The sequence below is a fragment of the Lipophrys pholis genome (assembly GCF_963383615.2).
Source record: "Lipophrys pholis genome assembly, chromosome: 17".
Taxonomy (NCBI): Eukaryota; Metazoa; Chordata; class Actinopteri; order Blenniiformes; family Blenniidae; genus Lipophrys; species Lipophrys pholis.
In genome coordinates this window covers 21881042-21905482 of record NC_137643.1, presented here as the reverse complement: position 1 = coordinate 21905482, position 24441 = coordinate 21881042, and the positions used below count along the sequence as shown (strand labels likewise).

Genomic DNA, 24441 nt, shown 5'->3' with positions numbered 1-24441 from the left:
ACACAGCTAAATGTTTACATTCACAAAGTTTAGACTGATGAGGCAGAATTAAAAATAAAAATAAAGAGTTGTCTCACACCAAAAACGACAACTTCCCCTCAAACTGAGGAGGAAAGACGTTCTGGTGTCCCGTCACCTGAACGTCTTCGTGGTGATTTATAACAAGAAAAAAGAAAATTGGGAAGAGGCTGTGAAACGATGGATCATTTACACACGGGGCATTTATTTAAAATTGTGAAATGACCATATAGGTTGATTCAGCATGCTGGAGAAGATCCACTTATGTATACATATTTATTATGACCTCTAGTAGCTATAGTAATTCTGACAAGACAAAAAGGAGGTAACATGATGTAGAATTTCTGCCCAAAGAAGCCAAAAAAAAAAAAAAACGTGTGGAGGTTTTGGTGGATTTATGGACTTTACATTGACTTTCTAACTATATACATTATGAAGTACCACAAATGAACATTTTCCTCGAAGCAAACCAAACATTTTTGACGTCAAAATCAAATCAAACAGCGGAAAAAAAACCAAACTGTCCTCACATAAAAAGGACCATATAGTTTGTTATCGCGAGTTATACACACATACTGCAACTTGAAGTACTTTCATTACACAGATAAATAGATATTGCAACATAGTGCGTCGTATTTCTACGACAAGAGGCCGTGGATGAAAGGATTGTTTACACACACACACACAAGTCCGTCTTTATGTAAAACCGACTATATAGTGAGAACCTGCATGCTGCAAAAAGAGCTTGTACATCGATAAATATGGTGACGCCTATGAAGAAAGAAGAAGCCAGAGAGTTCGGAGGAGGTCGAGGTGGAACGATGGGTTGAACACTGGACTTTTACCTGAGTGCAGTAAACGGAAAACATCTGTTGTTGTTTAGTACAAATACAGTGGTTTTCCTACGAACCAGGACCTTTTTTTGTCTTTTCAGTCTGAACCAGACGGGCTTTCCTTCCGAGTAAAGACGACAGACGTGGGCCGGGTTTGTACACAAACTCAAATTGTTGTACCCATTAAAAAAAAAAAAAAAACGAGTTTTTGAGAGTTTGTGAATGGATGAATTGATAAATGACCTTCATTTATATTTTACAAGATGTTTAAAACCAAACTGGGATCTTGTCCAAAACCATCTAAACGGTGTTTTTATGTGTATAAAAAAAAAAGAAAAGACTACGTAGGTTGATGGTACCCAAGCGTCTTCTGATCTCGAGTGTTCGTCACAGTTATTGCAGGAAAAAGGAAAAGAGGCGTGACGTCGCTCAGCCCGTCGGCTGAAGTAGTAACATGGGGCCGGAGCTTTTTGGGGGGGGGGAGGACGAGGTGGATGGATGGGAAACACACGGGAACCTTCATCGGAGAGGCCGGCCACGCCGTAAACACAAGTTGATTAAAGCCAAAAATGTTCCGTTTCACGTTGGCGTTTGCGATCGTGACGACGAACGGCGTCGGGCGCGGCGCTGCTTCCACTCGTTCGGACGTCGGATGTTAGTGTGGCGACGTATCGTTGAGTTTGGAACCCGCCGGCTGTTGAGAAAAGTCTTTTGAGCGGCCTTAAACCCTGAACCGGTCCAACCGTCGTCGCTGGTGTTTCGGAATCATCTGTGTCTTATCATTGGAGGAGAAAAAAAAAAATTAAAAAAGAATCCCACTAAACAGAAAAACGTGGAGAACCAGAGTTTGTCTTCAAAGGGCTTCCAGAGCCGCTGTTGTCTTTCAGGGAAGGGGGGGTGGGGGTGGGGAGGGACGGAGGGTGGGGATTGCTTTCAGCGGCGACCTCAGCCCACGACTGTTTCTCATCATTTTGACAATAAAACTCAAGGAGTTGAAACAAAGCGACGTTTCATGAAAAAAAAAAAAAAATGAGGGGGCTGGGAGATTTCCGCCAGTCTCAGCTGAATTGTTCCCCCTCCTCTCCGCCTTTGAATCCAGCAGCCAAGAAGAGGAGACGAGGGGGGAAAAGAGCTTTTTGGTGCCTTAATTCCTCGGCGGCACCCCGGGGCTGAGGCACGGACGGAGGCGACCCGAGAGGCTTCAGAGATGAATGAGTGATTGTGCTTTAAGTTCCCAGAGGTTCCTTGTTTGTCGAGTGTCGATTTTTGTTTTAATTGCAAAGCTCAACGCGAGGACTGGATCGGTCGCAGAAGGGCCGGCGGGACGCCGGTTCAGTTGGGATTATTGACACGGCGGCTCGGCGAGATTCAGGCACTTCTCATGTGTCTCCTCTCGATTTTATCAGCATCTGACACATCACAGCAAAAAACACAAAGACTAAATCTTCACAATGGTTTGTATTGAAAGAGCACAGAACCAGGATAGAAGGGCAGTGCATGCTTCAGTCAACAAGACGGAGATAGTTCAACACTTTGGGTGTATATATTTACACAGAGATCTGTACAATTTTCACATTTGGCTCTTGATGACAAAAAAAAAAGTCATTCCCATTAGAAAAACCCAGACGTCGATAGTCCGCTCACACGTCGGCGCTTGTGGAGACTTGCGATAGCCTGGGGTCGGAGTCGATCTCAAATCTGTAGTGGTAGCCCTCCCACACCTCCCGGCAGGCGTCCCGCATGTCGTAGATGCGCTTCTTGATGCCCTTGCGGTTCAGGTAAAGCACGAAGAGGAAGATCAGGCCTACGAATCCCAGCACGATGCCCAGGAAGACGTACGAGGTCTGCAGCGCCAGGTCGGCCCCCGCGTCCCTCTGGTGGCACCCCAGTGTCAGTGCGCCCGCCGCCAGCAGCGACGTGTTCCTCATGCTCGCTGGGAACGCGCAGACCAGACCGCCGGCATCTCTGACGCGGTCCTGCGATCGGTTGAGCCACAGGGCGAAGGCCTCGATGCCGCAGGTGCAGGTGAAGGGGTTCTCCCCCAGCAGCAGGGAGGCGTCGGCCAGGGAGTCCAGCTCTCGCAGGCCCTCCTCGGCCAGCGTCTTCAGGGCGTTGAGCCTGAGGTCCAGCTCCTCCAGGCGCTCCGGCCCCGACAGCGAGGCGTTGTGGACGGCCACCAGGGAGTTGTTGGCGAGCCGCAGCCGCCGCAGGCCGCCCAGGTGGGAGAAGATGTGCGAGGGCAGGTAGATGAGGCCGTTGTCGGACAGGTCCAGGCCCCGCAGGCCCTCCAGGGAGCTCCAGCGCAGCGCCGCGGCCAGGTCCGTCACCGCCGAGTGGTTGTAGAGCGCCCGGCTCAGGTTGAGCTCGCGCAGCGACTGGTTGGCCACGGCGAAGGCCTGCTGGTGAAGGACGGCCAACTGGTTGTTGCTCAGGTCCAGAGAGCGAAGGCTGCGAAGCCCGGCAAAGGTGTGCGAGTCCACCTCCGTTATTCTGGATTTCAAAGACACAGAAGACTTTAAATTCACACACAAGGACTAAAAGCAGCTAAAATAAAGAACTTAGATTTCCTTTGGATCAGAATTTAATTAAAGTGAGAGAATCATTTCAATACGTATGTTTTTATAGTCGTGAATGACGAGGAGCTTCTTTTTCCATCTATAACAAACATTTCCACATAAAAGATTTAAGATGAATATAAAATACATTAATGCTTTGAATTAATTGTTCATTGAAGAATCAAAAGAGCATAAAACAACTAGTGTTTGGCTCCACACACACACACACACACACACACACACACACACACACACACACACACACACACACACACACACACACACACACACACACACACACCAGGCGGCTGCCATGCAAAGGCACTCAATCCATCCATTGTCTTGCTCAATGACTCTTGGACATGTGAACGCAGGAGAGGTGGGGGAATCGAACCCGCAACCTTCGGGTTGAGAGATGATCCACTCAACCGAGAGACAGCGTCTGTCTTTAAACCTAATAAATATAATGACACATTGAACACACCGTATTGTAGGACGGTAGACGAGTTTAGAATCACTTGTGATGCAATGTGAGGCCACATTTAGATTTTTGATCTATTTGCATGAGATTTGATTGCATTTATGATACTTAAGCGACTTTGAATTGTCAATGATTGAGTGCATTATTGACTAGAAATACTAAGGGAAACTCTTCTTCTTCTAATATAACCAGTAGACGTGGCTGCCATGACGGCTTAGTCTGCTAGAATGAGATCAGTGTCTTGTTCAAGGACACTTCACCATGTGGATGGAGGGAGATGAGGAATCCAACTTGCAATATTCCGAAAGATGACACATGTTTGGACATATTAAAGAGACTACGTCCGTCTTTAAAGGTAATAATTCTAAGTGTACCCATGACACGTTGTGTTGTAGGATAGATGTAGAGGGAATCTTCAACTTAATATGATTTTGGCCACATTTTCATTACATGTCCAGGTTCTGATCCACACCTGGGCGTCATAAGACCCTTTTAGCTCCGCTTGACCAGGAGGGAAATCCTCAATCATAGTTTATTGGATTTAATGCCTCTAAAATGCTCACATTTCTGTCACGTTATTGGCCAATATTACATTATTTGGTCGTCTAGGACCTTGGTTATGAGAGCGAGCGGTTGTTATCTCTCAAGATTGGGTGTTTCACAGTGAGAAGGAAAGATGGTTCATGAAAAAATAGATTTTCTTTTAATTACTTCATTTTCTGAACCCAAATTGTTGAAAAAAATGTAAAGATCATGATTTCCAGATGAAGACTGAAGAAGGAGAAGCAGAGCGATGGAGTTTATAAAAATGGTGTCTTTTCTTTCTTCTTCTTTTTTTTTATTTCTAAACTTTTTTTTTTTTTTTTTAAATCAAGACATGTGTTCTTGAGAAAAACCTCCGGTGGCCCCTGTGAGGCTGGTACCTGTTACTGCTCAGGGACAAGTTGGTCACGTTCTCCAGTCCTCGGAAACTCTCCGGTCCGATGCGGCTGATCTGGTTCCCGGTGATGAAGAGGTTCCGGGTGTACCCGGGGATCCCCTCCGGGACCCTCCGCAGCTCCCTGGACACGCACTTGACGGTGTGCGCCGCCTCGGAACACTCGCAGCGCGGCGGACACACCGCGGACACGGAGCCGGGCAGCGCGCACAGCGCGAGCGCGAGCACGAGGCTCCGCGTCCAGTCCCGCATGTCGCAACCGCAACCGAGACGATGGGAAAGCAGCGGAAAGAGAAAACTGAAGTAAAAATGAAATGAAGTGAGATAAAATAGATCCCAGGGACGTGGAAGAAGTGATGAAGAGAGCGACGATCAGCTCGTCGTCCCGGCCGGGGAAGTCTCCTCTAACTCCGCATGTCTGCAGGAAAGTGTGGCTCTGATTTCCATGAGAACAAAAAACCAGGAGGAGGAGGAGGGGTGGGGGTCGATCAGAGGAGGAGGAGGAAAGGAGGAGGGGTGGGGGTCGATCAGAGGAGGAGGAGGAAAGGAGGAGGGGTGGGGGTCGATCAGAGGAGGAGGAGGTTTATCCTGCTTTACAAACCGGGGGCGTCGCTTCTTCTCCAACAATGAAGTTAAAAGGACCAGAAGTGAAGTGATGATCTGCTGGGAGGAGCTTCATTCCTCACCTCCTGGAGGAGGAGGAGGAGGAAGAGGAGCTTCATTCCTCACCTCCTGGAGGAGGAGGAGGAGGAGGAGCTTCATTCCTCACCTCCTGGAGGAGGAGGAGGAGGAGGAGGAAGAGGAGCTTCATTCCTCACCTCCTGGAGGAGGAGGAAGAGGAGCTTCATTCCTCACCTCCTGGAGGAGGAGGAGGAGGAGGAGGGAGAAGAGGAAGAGGAGCTTCAATCCTCACCTCCTGGAGGAGGAGGAGGAGGAGGAGGAGGAGGAGGAGGAAGAGGAGCTTCATTCCTCAACTCCTGGAGGAGGAGGAGGAGGAGGAGGAGGAGGAGGAGGGAGAAGAGGAAGAGGAGCTTCATTCCTCACCTCCTGGAGGAGGAGGAGGAGGAGGAGGAGGAGGAGGAGGAGGAGGAAGAGGAGCTTCATTCCTCACCTCCTGGAGAAGGAGGAGGAGGAGGAGGAGGAGGAGGAGGAGGAGGAAGAGGAGCTTCATTCCTCACCTCCTGGAGGAGGAGGAAGAAGAGCTTCACTCCTCACCTCCTGGAGGAGGAGGAGGAGGAAGAGGAGCTTCACCCCTCACCTCCTGGAAGAGGAAGAGGAGGAAGAGGAAGAGCTTCACTCCTCGTCTCCGGGAGGAGGAAGAGGTGGAGGAGGAGGATTTCTCTCTGGTTTGACCGACTCCTCCAGAGCTTCCATTCTGATGATGGATGTTGAAACTTTCACCTCAATTCTAAAAAACACTTTCTGTCTCAGGGTGTCCAACATGAGGCCCGTGACCCAAAACCGTCCCGCAAGAAGCCTGATTCGGCCAAACAACCAAGAAAATGGTTAAAAAAAAATTCAAAAGAAAACCTTGATTTAGAGTATCAGGCCCGGTCCGGTCCACATGAGCCAAAACGATATGTTTTATTTATTTATTATTATTATTTTATAGACCTACATCAATCCCCCATTATCAAATGTGTCCAGATCAGCTTCAAAATATAACGGAATCTTCCAGGACCTAATATCTTTCTGTGGTCAAAGTTTCAACCAGATCTGTTTTTATAGTTTTGACGTCATCTTGCTTAAAGACAAACAGACTGATAATTTTACCCGAAGCGATGTAGTACGTCAGCCAGGACTATAGGTGGCACTGTAACTGCCACAGAAATGTGGCTCCCACGCTGCTATTAAACTCTTTGTTTGTTAAAACAGTCATAAGGAGACGTTTTCTTTTAACAATTCCCCTGAAATAATCTTTCTTTTCTTTTTAACCCACTGAGCTACTAAACCCATCAGTGTCAAGTTTATTGGGACATCAAGCAAAGTGACACACATGCTGTGTGCCGTCTGACACTCAAGGAACTTTCATTGGATTTTAAGATCCTTTTGGGCCATTTTGTCTGCGAGAGAGAAAGATTGACTCTGATGTCAAAGAATCTGTCACCAGAAATGATCCTGCCGCCATAGAAATAAGATAAGATAAGATAAGATAAGATAAGATAAGATAAGATAAGATATCCATTTATTTATGTCACATGTGGAGAAATTTGCAGTGGTACAACAGGATAGTACAGAGAAAGAAGCACACATAGCAGGAACTAAAAAAAAAGCAGATAAAAATACAATATAATAGAAAAATATGCACACGGTGCCTATAAGAGTGGACATGTACAGAATATGTATAGAAATATAGATTAAGACTCATAATTCATCTACTGGTTGACCTCAACCCCCAAAAAAGCTTTTCACAAGGTGTGTTTGCTTGGTTTCATCCCAGATAGACGACATATATATATATATATATATATATATATATATATATAAAATGTTTTTATTTCTTTCCCCGCCTGTGATTTTAAACGGAGTTACTTTTTAAAAGGAACTCTGTGTCTTTATGTGTAAAAAATACTTTACATCCTCGGTCACTGACATTCTACAAACAACTAACTTATTATATTGAGGCGTCTATCTGGGAAGACTCCGTTTGGTTCTTGGAGCTCGACGGGACGAGTCAGTTTAAAAGACGGTTGTGAGAATTCCTGAGCTGGAGGACCTTTACCCTGAAGAATGCGTCCCTGGCCCCCCCCCTCCACCCAGGTGGTGTGGTGATCCAGGGGGAGGGGGAGTCTCTGGGGCCAGACTTTAGAGCCTTTGATCCCCCTTTTCATGAATCCTGCGATGCTCAGCAGGATAAAGGGCCACCAAGTGGGACCTTTTTTTTTTTTTTTGTCATCCGACTGTGGAATATCAAAGCAGCGACCGACTTCCCTTCGTCTTCCTCCAATGTTTACTCTGACACCTTCGGAGGATTCCTGCAGGAATGTGTCTCTATAGAGGCGACATCCCAGATAGACGATTCCCATTTAGACGCCTTATTTTAATCATTTGTAAAATTTCAGTGACCGTGGATGAAGAGTAATGCCTTTTTAGACACACGTGACCAATTCAAACCTTCACAGAAAAGACTAAAACATTGATATATATAGCAGTTAATATTAGTCATTTCTCATCACATATATATATATATTTATATATAATAGACGCTTCCCATATATAAATATAGAGATATCTATATAGTGTCTAACTGAGACACGTCGATGTGGGATGGAACGTCTATTGAGCCTTGAAATGTCAACATGGCCGCCTCCCAGCCACACAGACTGGGTCATAATTCAATGAAGGAAGTCCCACAAACGTATACAATAATAAACATTTTTATTGGCGTTATAGCTGTAAGTCATACACGCATTCACACAACCCCCCTCCCCGCCCCCCCACCCCCCAGGCGTGTGATCCGCAGCATAAAAGACATTTTGGAGGGATTAAAGAAACAAAAGAGGTTTTTTTTTTTTTCTTCTTAAAATTGCAGGCTGGTATGAGTCTATATGGATAGTGGCACTAATAACGGCGTCCCGACTGTCTTTTGTCGGCGGGACGGCAGGTCTCCACATTCCAGGTCCTGGATCCTGGAGACAAGAAGGCACCGCAGCAGGAAACCGCTCACACCATTCAGAAGGATCCTCACTCAGTCCGTGTCGGAAGCAGTAGTAATGACGTGGTGGTGTTTTATGTTTGAAATCAGCTGATCTCAAAGGGCCGTTCATTCATTAGCCGCAATGAATGAGCCGCTTCTTAAAAAGGACAAGCTGCACATTCAGCGCTGCAGTTTTGTCTCCCCGTTTTCCAAGACGTTTAGCGCAATTACAGGGAACCAAAGGGGTTTTTTTTCCTCTTTGTCTGTGCTGCTGCTGCCGTTCACTCAGTCTGGACACAGATGTAAAATGTCACAGCACTTAAGGCGTAATGAGCACATTTCCACTTCTTTTTTTCCCCCTCCTGTGCAGAGTAACACACACACACACACACACACACACACACACACACACACACACACACACACACACACACACACACACACACACACACACACACACACACACACACACACACACACACACACACACACACACACACACAGTGAGGCGAAGCTCCCAGGCCTTTACACACGTCTCAACTGTTTTTCTTACTCAATAACAAAAAAACCCACCGCAAATGACTTCCCAGCTAAAAGCATTTTAAAGGCTTTTAGATCAGTACAAAACAGCTTGTTTGGAGATTTTGGTCTTAAATATTTACATCAATTTCCAGAAACTACCCAAATTGAGATGTTTCTACCAGTATTCCTTCATGGTGTGAGTCAACATCTTTAAGGTTCAAATGAACATGCGTCGTTTTTGTTTTAGAAAAGTTTCGCGTTTACACGCCAACGTTTTGACAACGACGAGTGTTTAAGTGAAAAAGGCGGAAACGTTGAAGACGATGTAGTTATCATGCCGGGCCGCAAGTTGGCGCTGATGATCACAGCAGCAGCGTTTCAGGAAAAAGTTGCATTTTTCCACGTTACCATGGAGACAGAGGTGAAGCGTTTTTGAAAAGTTACGTTTTCCCCCGTTACCATGGAGACAGAGTTGAAGTGTTTTAGAAAAGTTGCGTTTTCCCCCGTTACCATGGAGACAGAGTTGAAGTGTTTTAGAAAAGTTGCGTTTTCCCCGTTACCATGGCGACAGAGGTGAAGCGTTTATTGAAAAGTTGCGTTTTCCCTGTTACCATGGCGACAGAGGTGAAGCGTTTATTGAAAAGTTGCGTTTTCCCTGTTACCATGGAGACGGAGGTGAAGCATTTTTGCAAAGTTACGTTTTTCCCCGTTACCATGGGAGACAAGAGTTGAAGCGTTTTTGAAAAGTTGCATTTTTCCTCCTGTTTCCATGGAGACGAGAGTTGGAGCGTTCACAAAAAGTTCCACCTTGGGCGCCACGTTCAAAAAGTTGACATCCAGGACCATCATCATGTTAACGGACGCCCAAGATGAAACGTTGGTTTCATTTTGACATAAAACGGGACCTTAATGAAAAGTGGCACCTTTTCATTTAACCATCACAGAGCAGTATTTTACTGCTGCTTTATGTCCAGTACCAGAGAGGATTAGATTTTAATCCAGAGTTTGTTTTCTTCAAAACATTTGCTCGTTATCTTTTATTCTTTACTGTTTACTAACTACATAGAAGCAAAGGTTTTCTTTTGGTTCCCCATCAGGACTTCTATTGCACAGATAGTAAATTTGATGGAGTGCCGCTGCTTCATTCTCTTGTTTTTGTCATGAGTACTTACACAAAGATGAATAAATGAAGCGATGGACTAAACATGGAGGATCCTTTTGGCAAAACAAATCGGTTCTGTGAGTTTTCATATGATAAGCGGTGGAGTTTTAGAGAAGTCGATGTTGTGAAACGTCCTTTAAATCAAAACATAAAGGATCATGTTCTGTGGATAGAAACGTTCACATCGAAAATATTCCAAAAAAAAAAAAAAGTAAATGAAGAAATAAAGATTGAAGAAGACGCCGATCTCACTGTGTTCAGCTTTCCAGTTTCCAGATAGTAGAATTCCTATTTTTCTCCCCCAGTGTTGTAGAATTTAATGAATAAAACTCAGTTCCATGCTGTTCGCAGTGTTTTAAAGTTTTCCGTCAGTCTGAACCAGAACGGGATGAAATCAGATCGAAAGGGAACCGGGACAGATTGAAGGTGAACGTTTGATTTTATGACTTTCGACGCCGCGATTAACTGGAACGTGACAAATCTAGTTTCCGAGAGGAAGCGATCGTATTCCAGGAACTCCGAGGAAGCAGCACGACGTCACCAGAAAGACCCCAAAGTGGAACGTGGCAGCACTGATAATGGAGCCCATACGTCTTCATTAGATTATTTATAATCCAACTTTTGGTTTTGGATGAAATAATCTGACAATCTGTCAGCCTCTGGTGTGTAAAGGCCTTAAACTCCCTTCTGATGCCGGAACAATCCTCGGTAAACACACAGCCGCCATTTTGGACGATAATCAGAACTCGAAAAGTGTTTATCGGTGTACTGTCACTTAATCCAGAGTTCCCACACACACACACACACACACACACACACACACACACACACACACACACACACACACACACACACACACACACACACACACACACACACACACACACACACACACACACACACACACACACACACACACACACACACACACACACACACACACACACACACACACACACACACACACCTGAGGATCCCGGCTACCTGCTGCGTCTGGCAGTGCCGCAGACAAAGAGGCGGCTCAACACTTCTTTTTTTTTTTCCCCTCCTTGTTTCTGTTTGATTGCAAACAATGAGGGGATTTGAATCTGCTCGCACGCAGCCATGGCAACGGAGTCCGAGTGCCAACCATCGCCTGTATTTATTCAACCAGAGGCGAGAGACGCAACTCTGTAGGCACCGACTTCAACTTTTCTCCTAAAAAACCCCAAAAAACCCGGAAGAAAATAAAACCTCTCCGACACTGAACACAAGAATTGTCCGATTCTCTTTTTTTCCTTCCAAAAACACAAAAAGAGAAAAGGAAAAAAAGTGAAAAAAGAAAAAAAGAGAAAAGAAAAAATTACAAAAAAGGGAAAAAAGAGAAGAGTTAAAAGAAAGAAAAAGATTAGTTCAATCCTAACAGCAGGTTCCATCAGTTCGTCTCCACACGTTCCTGAATTCTGTATGTTTTGATAAAACTGGTCCCTCGTCCACACATCCATTCTCGAAGGCATCGGAGAACACTTGTCTCATCGGTACAAGCGCTCAGAAAGGAAAGAAGTGTAGTTTTGAATTCATGCGCTGAAAAAAAAAAAAAAAGAGAATCAAGTCTCGGTTCTGCTTCGACCTTCAGCAGGTTTGGTTCTTCACCGTGTTCTGGTGAGAAGAAAAGCTTTGGATCCTTCAGACCGTTAACCTGCGGGACCAATGAAAACCCACCGTCACCAATCCTGGTGATCAAAACCTTTGTAGGATCGTCAATCTTTTCCATGTGTAACGTGGCGGTCGGTCTACCCTCCTCCTCCATTTGGCACTGGACCACAGAACCCGAAGCGGCTCCGTGTCTCCCGATATCAAACGCAGCCACATTCATTGAGATACAATCAGGCAATCGTACCGATGCGAGTATCGCTGAGAAAGACGCTTGATATCCAACACAGAAGCTCGTACGTGAATAAGAACCGGCACAAAAAACACAAACTGCTTCCGGGCGTCTCGGTAGAAGTCGCGGCGCCGTGGAAGAGCCACGTCAGAACCGGCGGGACCGAGAGCCGCCGACTCCCCGGGAAAGGCAGCCAAGATTTCAACACTTTGTGCTCCCGTGGTAGAAAAATGGCACTCGGGAAGCACGAACTCATGAGATTAAAGCCTCAGATCTATTAGGTAAAGAGAAAACTCTGACGGTAAGGCATGGATATGTGTTTCCCCCTCAGAGAGAGAACTGAAGCAGCGTTTTAACTGTTAGTGAAGACGCACGATGGACAGTTTCCGCTGTGGTCCTGGTCGCTGCAGGCGGAGGAGAGATGGATGTTGGGGGTCGTATTCCAGTTTGGTGTCCAAACACCACGTGGACGGTCACGTCCAGCAACTGTCTCCCAGAGGACAGTAGTTTGTTTATCTATAAAGAATATCTCCTCAGTTACCGTGTGCCGGCCCCTCCCCCTCCCTCTGTTGTTCAAGAGGTCAGCGCCCACGTCTGACCCCGGCGAAGACGGCGAGGGTGGGGGGAGGCCGTGCTCCTGCTGCGTCCTCCACCCGCCTGCCAGGTCACCGCAGGTTGAACGCCAGAGCCACGGTGAGGATGACGCCCAGGAGCATCAGGAAAGGCAGCCAGGTCTTCAGGAAGCCGGCGCAGCTGGAGGGACGGGAGGAGGAGGGACGGGATGAGGGGCGGGAGGAGGAGGGACGGGATGAGGGGCGGGAGGAGGGATGGGAGGTGGAGGGACGGAAGGAGAGACGGAAGGAGGAGGGACGGGAGGAGGGACGGGAAGACGAGGGGCGGGAGGAGGGATGGGAGGTGGAGGGACGGAAGGAGAGACGGAAGGAGGGGGGATGGGAGGAGGGACGAGAGGAGGGATGGGAGGAGGAGGGACGCGAAGACGAGGGGCGGGAGGAGGAGGGACGGGATGAGGGATGGGAGGTGGAGGGACAGAAGGAGGAGGGGCGGGAGGAGGGACGGGAAGACGAGGGGCGGGAGGAGGAGGGACGGGAGGGCGCCGCCACCACCGGCAGGGAGGAGAAACAAACGTCAAGAGACAAACAACAACCGGAGGACCTTGTTTACACATTTCAAGTCTAAACGCGTCGTCGTTGCATTTTAGTTTTAGAAAAGTTTCGCATTTTCACAGCAACGTTTTGGAAATGATGTAGTTCTCCTGTAGTCGCAGTAGTAGGTGCTGTTTGTTGTTTTTGTTATGAAACCACACACACACATACACACAGAGACAAATACGACACAAACATTAACAATAGCGAGAACATGGACATTTGTATGGACAGAAGACGGAGTTGGATTGTTATTATTATTACCGCGGTGACTCAACAATAAAACTACCAATTACCAACTATGTGCAGTAGCAGCGTTTCAGAAAAGTTGTGTCATTTCATGAAAATGTCCTACTGATGATCAGGGTCGATCATCGTTGACCCCGTCGTCACTATGGCAACAAGCGGTTTGCAGTGAAAACACAACTTTTCTGAAACGCAATACTTTTGTGCAGCAACAAAATACAAATAAATTGTTCAAAAATCATACAATGTGATTACCTGAATTTTTGTTTTAAATCCGTCCCTCACAGTGGAAATACACTGTGAGGGACCCCCGTCCATAATTTCCAAGTGGGGGAATTTGCAAAATTGCAGAGAGTTCAAACACTTATGTTCCTCACTGTAAGTGGTTGTAGTACATATAAACGGCACCTCTAGTGGTCCTACAGGAGAATTACACCATTTTCAAAAGATTGCTGTCTTTGTTAAGTCTTTTTTTTTTTATATCGTATTTACCGTCATGTATATCTTGGAATTTCTCGGACTGAGACCATTTCCCGTTGGGCTCTCTCTATACGTACTGGAGCTCGTCTCACCTGACGTGTTTTCCGTGGACGAGGACGAGGAGGCAGAGCTTCACCATGTTCCACGAGGTGCTGTTCTCGTAGCGCATCAGGTTCAGAGCCATGGCCACGTGGGAGTGACAGTTGTCACAGCACAGGTTGTGCTGAGGGGAAACAAGAGGGTCGCCAGCAGATTAGCGCGGCGATTCGGTGGATCCCGAAACTCTACTCTGGGATTTCCTTACCATCCTGTGCTTGTACTCCTCGGACGCGTCGTGCACCGCCGTGTCCCAGGCGTTGGAGCCGCTGGCGTAGACTTTACTGACGTCCAGCATCCAGTACCTGGTGGGAGAGGTTAGGGAGAAGGGACAGGGTGGTCAGAGGACGCCCTCACTGACCACTAGAGGGCCCCACAAACTACGCGTTTTTAAACAAACACTAGAAAACTGCCATTTTAGAAAAGACTTCTCTTAATTCTCTTTTATGTGTTCCTTTTGAAAACATTTTTATCTGTTCTTTTATTTAACTTACCTTTTATATGTTTCCTGTAGAACTTTGAGAATGTTTAACTGTTAAGTGTGTTATAACATTTCTTTTCTAAATTATTATTAATATAATTATTATTGTGTAGAAAAAGACGGGTATTGTTCATGGTTATAAATAAAAATAAATTCACTCACTTTGTCGGTCTTCCAAAAGCCATGTTGTCTTCCTGCAGGGACAAAAAAAAAAAAGAAAAAAGATTCAATACATTTAAAACAAAAATATCAAAGCAAAGTCAATAATATAAAAGACTGTAGTGATACGGATTAAAAATAAGAGTTTTATCAAACGAAATGTGTAAAATAAATATTTGAGAGTACAGGACATGTCAACGTTAAATGAAACTTAACCAAAATAATAAGAAAATAATAATTAAAAGATTAAATAAAAAGTATATAATTGGATAAGATAAAATAAAATTAATATTTTGACTGAAATCCCTCCTTTTATGAGAAAATAAATAAAATTTAATTTGATTTATATAATAGTCCGCTGATATGGCCTTTTGGTTTCAGGATACAAACGACGTTAAACAATGTTTTAACCAGAACAAAAATCTTATAAATATTGATCATGATTCCGAAATCTGACGTTACATGTTTAATAATGAATCAATCTTCAGTTGAGATCCGCAGCGCTGAGAGCAGCTGAACTCGCTGGATTGTAGGAAATGTTCCTCCAATCCTGTCAGTCTGGATCCACCATGAAGTTTGTTTGTGAGCGAGTTCCTCCGGCCAGAAAGAAACACCGCCCCCTCCTCTAAACTCTCTCGTACTGTGCAGATTAAAACTTCTCCAGGCTGCTGCTGTGATAAAAGGGATGCGAGGAAACATCCTGAACGGGATAAAGTTGAATATGCGTCACTAGAGCACATAAAAAGTACGTTTAGAACAGCCAATAATAACGTCGGCCATTCTGAACACAATGAAGCCAATAATGTAATAAGATAGTAGAAGTTTTCTCACTTTAAAGCAAACAACCCCTATCCCGCCCACTAGATCTAGTTTTAATAACAAAACCTGCAAAAAGTTTTATTCCCAAGAAATGAAGCTCTATTTATGTATTATTACCTTATTGGCTAAAGTTATTCCATTTAGAAGTTGTTTCTAATGCGACTTACACTACTGGCTCCCAGGGTGGAACTTTGTGAAAGACGCTGTGGAAACGGCGGTAAAACGCTGCTTTTTGCTGATTCGTTTTTTTTTTTTTCAGCTTTTTTCTCCACTTCTGTGTAATCGGACGTCATTTTCAACACACTGCCGAATAAATACAAAACTTTTCTGAAACGAAAATTGCAGAAATGATAAATGCCTCAGAGAGCTGTTCGCGGCCTCATGGGACGAATGTTTGACTCGCCACGTCTCCACCCAGTTACTAACGCATGTTGATGTAAAGTGTAAAACAGACAAAGCTGCTTTTATTTTGTTCCTCCGGATCAATTTGCTTCCTGCACCGTAAGTTGGTGCTTTCACACCGGCTTTTCTTTATCACTCAAAAGCCGCACGCTAAGGGCGGCGCCTCAGGTTACCATGACAACTCAACATGTTGACTAAAGCTCCGTTTCCACAGTGCCCCTTGGTGCCGGTACGGGTCAGGTCGGAACCGGTTGTTGTGCGTTTCCACTGACTCAGAACCGTTACCGACCGGTACCATTGGTAACCATTTCTCCCTACCCCTCCACTTGGGGTACCAGGCACAATGTGCCGGATATGAGGGGGAGGAGCTTCAACACTGCCGTCTGCTCATTGGTCCGTGACGACCTGTTCTCCCAGCAAGCAGCCATTTCCAATCAGTTCTTCTGCAGCAATCAGGAAACTTTTTTGAAAATGTCCTCCCGTTATGGCGTCACATCCTGCGTGATTACACAACCGTTCATAACCCCGCCTACATTTCAAACCGAACCCCGTGTAATGGAAACGCGGCACTGATACGGGTCTGGTTACGGATAGCAGACCCCACCCGACCGGCACCGGCACCAAGGAGCACTGTGGAAACGGGGCTAAAGAAAGCATCAGGGCCAAGTGGTTAAAGATTTGTTTATTTTTCTTTGCTTGATTCTTTATCAGCTTTCAGTTAATGTGAAAACAATTTTTTTCTCTTTAGGCCACTGAAAAGTCTCCTTGAACTGCATCTCGTTACAGAAACTAAACGTGCCTCCTGAATACAAACGCGGAGGAAAAGATGAACCCGCAAGGTTTTTAAAGCTGCAGTGAAAGTAGCAGCGCCGGGTTATTTGACCTTTTACTCTGCCTAAATGATGAATGGGCGAGTGTTCGATACCCCGAGCAGATTTTCAGTGGACACCTTCAGCGCTCACCTATCGTCTCACTTTACATCCACTGAGCCTCAGGGGACCCGCGGGAGCAACCAGTCCCTCGGGGGGGGGACACGCCGCCCAAACAACAAAGAGGGACTTTAACTAAAGGGGAGCATTTTTCAGCATTTCACATTTCAGCATTTTTGTTGTTTTCAACACAATCAACCTGAAGTCATTGCAGCATCATAAAGCCGGATCCCGACGGTCTCGTCCAGAGAGACACCGTCTTTATAGCTGCTGTCTTTTACAGGAAGTCATTACAGTGCATCCAGGATCCAAACCCAGGGCCCTGCAGTCAGGGTCAAGACTTAACAAGCCATAACGGCCAATAGGGACGGCGCCAATCCGATCCAGTATCGGTACCGGGTTCCGATATCAACATAATTCACGGATCGGACATTTCCGATCCATGAAGCCTCGTCTGCTTCACTGTTGCTGAAACGACTCCTCAAGTGTTTCCCTGCTGCTGCTCTGCTCGCTGGCTGCAAACTGTGGACTGGATTTCCTGAAGGGAGGCGGGTCTCAATGAGACGAGGAGTAATGAGTCTGGAACTCCAGTCCACAGTTTGCAGCCAGCTAGGAGGTTATAATAACGACGACGATGTCTGCCTTCATTTTATTCTCCATTTTGGATCCTGTGACGTTTCAGCTCCCGTCATACACTCTCACGGGATTTTACTAACATAGTACATAGTACACGATCTTGTGGGCAATGTGAACTTAGCATAGTATGTTACACTGACAACACAACATGTGACTGTAGAATAATTTGAAACAAAGTTTACTCACAGTTTCAGCAGCTTTGGGTTATTATCAGCATATATGCTTCAAAATAGGAGTTTTGGTGAATTTCGTGTGTGTGTGTGTGTGTGTGTGTGTATTTCTATTTCAAACATCATAATAGTCCTAGACATAGTAACATCTCTCCTGTTTACTGCCACTCATATGAAACACGCTCACAATTAAACCCATACGCGCAACTGAAAACATGTCACACACACACACACACACACACACACACACACACACACACACACACACACACACACACACACACACACACACACACACACACACACACACACACACACACACACACACACACACACACACACACACACACACACACACACACACACACACACACACACACACACGAATGTGGACTAAACTTCTACCGGGATCACAGCTCTACCTTGCTGCGTCTCCTGCTGCTCTTAAGACCTCACTAACTCCATGAAGCTTTAGCAAGTGTGGAGGCTCTGGAGCAAGAGAAGAAGACTCCACCTACAAATACCCCAGAGCCTCCAAGTGAAAAAACATGGATCGGTGAACGGCCACTCGATAGATCGCAAAGCTTCGCCAAGGCCACCTCACAATGTTAAGGTTAAATATGATAATGATGATGTTCTGTTGGTTCCAATTCTTTTGAGGGACTTGAACGCATCATTAACGCGTGTTGGCATGTGATTGAGTGAGAGTGGAGAAGGGGGGCGGAGTTAGCAGTGTGCTGGCAGATGGCGACAGCCCTCCATTATGTCTCCACGGCAACAGAGGCTCTTTTGATCCTCCATTAGGTGCCACTTCTGAGACATCATAGGGGACATTTTTTCACAGTTTTTGGGGATTTATTTGGAAACGGTTAGCCGTGAACGTCCCAATATCTAATCAATTGATCCTTGGATGATGACAGATCATCCCTGAAGATTTAGCGAAAAGGTGTTAAAATACATGCAAACCAATAAATAAATGCACGCAGACAAAAATATAACCATCCCCGCAACTTTCCTTGGCAGAGGCAATAACCACAGAAGACACCACAAAATAATCCATAATATTTCATTATAAAAACAACCAACAGCGCCAACTCATGGCCTGGAATGATAACTGCATCGTTCTCAGCTTTTCTGCCATTTCTATTTAAACGGACGTCTTTTTAAAAATGTTGCCGTAGAAATGCTAAACTTTTCTGAAATAATGCAAAAACAATGCAACTAAATTAAAATGTTGGTAAACGCAACTTAAACCTGAGACCAAACAGGACTGCTGCAACTATATGTGCCATATAGTGATGTAATAGCTCTAAAGATGCACTATTAAAAAAACAACAAGAAAACTGCTTTTTTCAAAGCCTATCAATCTTCATCTAAAAGACCACAGGAACATTGACCTTACGTACAAAACAACCACTCTGCGGTCTTCACTCACCGAGACAAAATAGGGCCCAGCGAAGTCTCGGATGACGCCGGTGGAAGTGCAGATTCCCATATGACCGATGAAGGGAAACAGCCATCTGGATGGAAGGACACGGCACAGTTAACCCGAGTGGGACGGGGAAAAAACACGTATGCACACATTTTCATACACTTATCTGTTTTTGATGAATTAGACATGCACTTATGACACAACTAACAATTTATCTACTTCAGAAAATCAGGCTGGAATGATCTTGCTTCCAATTTGCCTTTATTATTTTGTATTTTTTTCAGTTTGATTTATTTTTAAGACACCTTTAATGAAGGCTAAAAGTCAAAGAAATGGTGAAAAGGTTGTGAACCAATGCAAATAAGAGCGGACTTTCATTTTTTTAATAATCGTGTAAAGAATTGAATGAAAATATCTTACAAAGAGCCTAAATTGAAGAGTAGAAAAGGGTACATTAAAGTGAAATAGGAAACTGGGAATTAGGCAGCACTAAGTGTGAAAAATACACGATCTGACCATGTGGAAAAGTTTCATAAATCCCTCAGAAGTTAATGTAACGTCACTTAACACCACAGCATGATGAAAACCGTCTGAATCACAGGAAAGTTATTAGAAGTTCCAGGATAACACAGTTTCAGGTTTGTGGGGATGGTGTGCAAGAGTGTAATCAACCTTAAACACATCATTTCATCTGTTTGTTGGTTTATGGATGATAACATGTTTGTTTATCAACAGATCTGTGTGATTTTGTTTTGCATTTTTTTGTCACATGAACGCAACCAACAGGGAAATGCCTTTTTTCCGAGTTCATTGAAGGCACCACCAGAGTAAATCAACTACATATTAAAGTAGGCGTTTATACATTTGGTCAAACTTCTGCGATATTTCTAAGGTGAAAATGGACTCGTAGACAGAAGACTTGTGTGAGAAAGTGTTTGTATAACTCGAAAAGAGACATCGTGATTCAGAATTTAGTTTAGTTTAGTTTAATTTAGTTAGAATCACAGCTACTTTAATAGTAAAAAAATTCCTGCACATGAAAACGCAAGCGATAGATGTGTGGTATAAGTTATGAGCGATAAACCTAATTTCTCCGCCTCCTGAAAGCAGCAGAGTGAAAAAACAACAACCAGGAAAAAGGAAGAAGCAGCAACAGGATGACGCTCCCTGACGGTGTTACGGATTAATTGGTTCCCTTGTTAACTGACGACCGACCTCTGCCACAAGACAGCAGATGTTAAAATAAGACTCACAAGAACCACAACTCTTAAAATGTACTGTAAATGCGATGAAACAAGGCGCTCACCAGAACAGCTACAGAGTTTCGACGGGATTTTAACGTCTATTGTGACATGCGCCAGTAAAGGAAGTTGGTCATCAGTTAACAGGGAAACCAGTTAATCCGAAACATAGGATGCTAAAGCTAAGCTACCTACAGCTGTCACTCCCGCAACTCTCGTCCTTCACAACGCGGCGGCGGATACTCACGACAGCACGGGGATGGGCGTCCAGACAATGCAGTGCGGGTAGCGGCTGGTGTCCGGGTTGATTTTCTCGGACGCTAGGTGGTAATTCTTCATGGTGTCTTTCTCCACAACATCCGCCATCACCAGCTGTGGAGCGTGAACTTCATTTGTCCCACTCACGGCTTCCGTCAAGCCGGGAGCACAACCAAACCGGATGCTCGGTGCGGACTACCAAAGTAACAGAAATTAATAATAATAATAATGCATTGGTTTTATATAGCGCTTTTCTGGACACTCAAAGACGCTTTACATTGCATTATTCATTCATTCCATACTCGATGGTGGTAAGCTACGTAGGTAACCACAGGATGACGGAAGCAAGGCTGCCATTTTGCGCCATTGGCCTCTCCAACCATCACCACTCACTCTGCAATCACCCAGGCAGTTTAAGGTTCAGTGTCTTGCCCAAGGACATTTCGGCAGGTGGGCAGGCAGAGATGGGAATTGAACCTGCAAACTTCCGATTGGGAGACGACTGTTGTTCATGTTTATGTTGTGACATGACACGTTTGTATAAAATGATTGTATTGCATTTATATCTGTTGAACATTGTAACACAAACAAGGTTTGATCTTATAAAATGTTCACCGATCATATACTTTCTTTTACTTTGAAAAGCTCACAAAAAAGAGTTATAAGTTACGTTTTTTTTTTTTTTTAATCAAACAGGCCATTTATTTTCTTTAATTGTTGTTCTTAATGTCAGTTCACTTTAAAAACAAAATGTTTTCGTAGATGACTACTTATTGTAACTATTTTCCCTCCCAAAAGTACCAGGTTTCTTTCCTATTTAGAAATGACGTAAAACTAGTTTTGCAACAGAGAGATAAAACTCCTCATGCTGAGTATTCATGACTATGTAACATCTCATCATACAGTTTATGATTACTTGGATATGACTGCACACTGTTGCATAATATTGTACATTCTCAAAGCCATCACACATAAGAGTAGGTGTATAGAACAGAATAGAATAGGATATGTATACCTCCTTAATTTCAGAGGGAAATTAATTTACAGCATTGCTGTTGCACCACACAGAATACAGTAACAGACTAAAGAGTATCTGCGGCTGTGGTGCAGTTGGTGGAGTGGTCTTCTCTCAATCGGAATATTGCAGATTTGATTCCTCATCTCTGAACCCCAAGTTGCTCCCATTGGAGGGATTTGAACTTCCTTCCTTCTGCTGCGTGTGTGAACTAGTGAATGTGAGTAACACTGATTCGTTTCTTGAGCCTGTTGGTGTCACCCACCCTCGGCCTGCCGCCTCAGAGGACAGCACTCGCGATAAGTAGGACAACCCGTCCACGGACAGCACCCTCAGCGGACAACTCGTCTTCGGATTTCACAATTTTAGGGAGAAAATGAATCCTGTACAATGTAGTTTCACATATTATTTCTAATTGATATTTTAGATATGTTTCATATACTGTACCTAGTATATGCCCATATATATTTAGTATAGTATCATATGACTTTGTTTCTCGTGAAGAATGGTCTTCTATGCTCACTTGACCCCCCCCCCCCCCCACACCTGAACCCTCGGTACTGCCGTGTGCTGCACGTTCCACCTCACTAATGACTTAATCAGTCATATTTTAATCATGTTTAGTGTGTAACGCTGCTACTGTATTAACCCCGCAGTCATCTATGAAGCGGCGTTTTAACTTTATGGCTTATTTGTTTTCAGAAATACATTTCTGGAAACCGAAGACCGCATCCGAGCCGGTCCACGGTGCCCCTGTTGAGTTTGGCTCTGGACAGCTGCCAGTGTTTATGTTTTTCTGTCAAATATACTTAATATCTTGTGTTTTTGTGTGAAACACACTTAATAATCCTTCCAAATGTGTCAAATATACTTTGAAAATCCAATCCTTCAAATCAGTAATGCTGAAAAAAATAGTCGTGGACGAGTTTCCTGGAATCACGTGGACGAGTTGTCCAGGTTTGCAGTTTTGTGGACGAGTTGTCCGTTCACCGGCCTTCAGCATAGTGCAGCAGCAGATGTTTAAGGAGCTGAGCCTCAGCGAGACATGGAGATAAATATGTCCTCTATTGTGAAGAGTTTCAGTGTTCTTAACCCAGCCATATTGGACCCCCAGGACCTGGTGTCCCTCCACCAGGATGGAGACGGAGGACACAGCCACCCTGTTCCTCCTCTGGTCCTCCACCAGCTCTGTGGTCTTTGTCACAATGAGCTGCAGATATTTCTGCTCACGCTCAGTGACAAACTTGTCCACAGCCTCTTTAATCTCATCACCTCGCTGACTCATCCAACTACTGCTGAGTCATGACGAGAGAGTACAAAGTAAATAGTCCTCTGCATATTGTGGGATTCTGATTTATATACGACCTTGGAGCTGCCGTAAGGTTTGAATTTCCCCAGAGTGTGATGAAACAAAGCTTCTCCTCATAATTGTGTTTAACTTTTTATTCAAAAATTGTAATTTATGTTCCTTGGATCACTTGCTTTTAATTAATTGAGAGTCTGAAATAGTCTTTTGTTCAAATGAAAACACTCAGAAAGCTAAAATCAGCAGACACACCCTGCAGTGCAAACCCAAACATCAATAAGTGCAGCATGTGTGGGCGGATCATAGTCAGCGTTCATGACTCAGGGTGTCCAAGAGAAGCGCGAAGCCCCAATAGTACGACCAATTGTTTAAATTCAACAATATTAACAAATAAGTAATAACATAGATATTAATAAGCCTGGACTTGTTGGGCTCTCACAGGAACACAGAAAAGTTGGTTCATTTCTAAGGAAATAAAATCTTCATTTGTCATGACGTAAGGACACGACATGTGAAGTCTGAGTCAGGAATCTGCCTGAGCTTCTTCACACCCAGCGGGGGGTCCTGCAGACACTGCAGTCCCATGCAAATCGTTAAGGGAGTTAAACCTGATGCTCTGCAAAGAACTGTTTCACTCTGATGAAGATGTGTTGATTCTATCACAGTGATTGAGTTCTATTGATGATGATATCAGGAGCAGTTATTAACCTCTTCCCCCAGGCTGTCACTCTGATGAAAACTGCTGAGTCACAGAATGTCTGACGACCTGCTGCTGCTGAATCACCCAGAACAACTGTCACTGTCACTGCCGCTGTACTTATATGCATATTATTTATTTTAACGACCATCTACACTATTCTATATTGTAAATACTCACTACCTCATGTCACTCATCAGTTATCCACTGTCTTATTTAGCTCCTGTACATATTAGTTTTTAATTACTGTTTAGATTTTTGTGTTTATTGTTATTATTTAATGTTTACACTTATACTGAGAGTGCACAGTTTCTTCCTACTGAAGTCAAATTCCTCATGTTAAACATATCAGGCCAATAAAACTGATTCTGATTTTGAATGTAGTTTCTTGTGATCCGCTATCTTGTTTTGTAGTTCCATCACACATCTCACACACACTCCCTCCACCTCTCTTTCTCTCGACACACACACACCAAATTGTATATAAGTAGTTAGAATCTATGTTTTATTTGTTTTCATTGTAAATAAATATAATTTTTAGAATCATACTTGTTGTATTATTAATGAGCACAAAGGTGAATGAAATGTCGAGCTCTTCTGTGTGAAGAACTCCAAAATCCTTCAAGCTTTACTGTTAATTCTCGTAATTGTTATTGATTTAACAATTAATTCAAATTCCTAATTAATTCTTTAGTATATCTTTTGAGACTGATATAACTGAATTGAATCATTTCCTGTTAAACAGGTGGTGCTCCCGAGGTATCTGATACAGATCACCTTAAATTTTCAGTAACATAATTAATAATTATCTTTGATCATTATTAATCATTATCGATCACCAAACTGCCAAAACGTAACATAAATGGTGCCCCGTGGGCAGACTACACTACATACATGGTGCC

The 24441-nt window shown here is 44.3% G+C and overlaps 2 protein-coding genes across 2 annotated transcripts; both read right to left on the bottom strand.

The window, feature by feature from the left end:
- Window positions 1-204: 204 nt before the first annotated feature.
- tpbg1b (trophoblast glycoprotein 1b) lies at window positions 205-5256 on the bottom strand. Its single transcript, XM_080485524.1, has 2 exons — window positions 4811-5256; window positions 205-3341 (listed from the first exon to the last, which is right to left on the bottom strand). The coding sequence occupies exons 1-2, from the start codon at window positions 5074-5076 to the stop codon at window positions 2492-2494; spliced, it is 1116 nt and encodes a 371-aa protein (XP_080341650.1). The 5' UTR covers window positions 5077-5256; the 3' UTR covers window positions 205-2491.
- A 6012-nt stretch (window positions 5257-11268) lies between these two features.
- Window positions 11269-20656, bottom strand: tmem222b (transmembrane protein 222b). Its single transcript, XM_080484151.1, has 6 exons — window positions 20511-20656; window positions 19026-19110; window positions 14638-14669; window positions 14203-14299; window positions 13991-14121; window positions 11269-12762 (listed from the first exon to the last, which is right to left on the bottom strand). Exons 1-6 carry the CDS (start codon window positions 20627-20629, stop codon window positions 12675-12677), a joined length of 552 nt encoding a protein of 183 aa, XP_080340277.1. The 5' UTR covers window positions 20630-20656; the 3' UTR covers window positions 11269-12674.
- Window positions 20657-24441: the final 3785 nt, after the last annotated feature.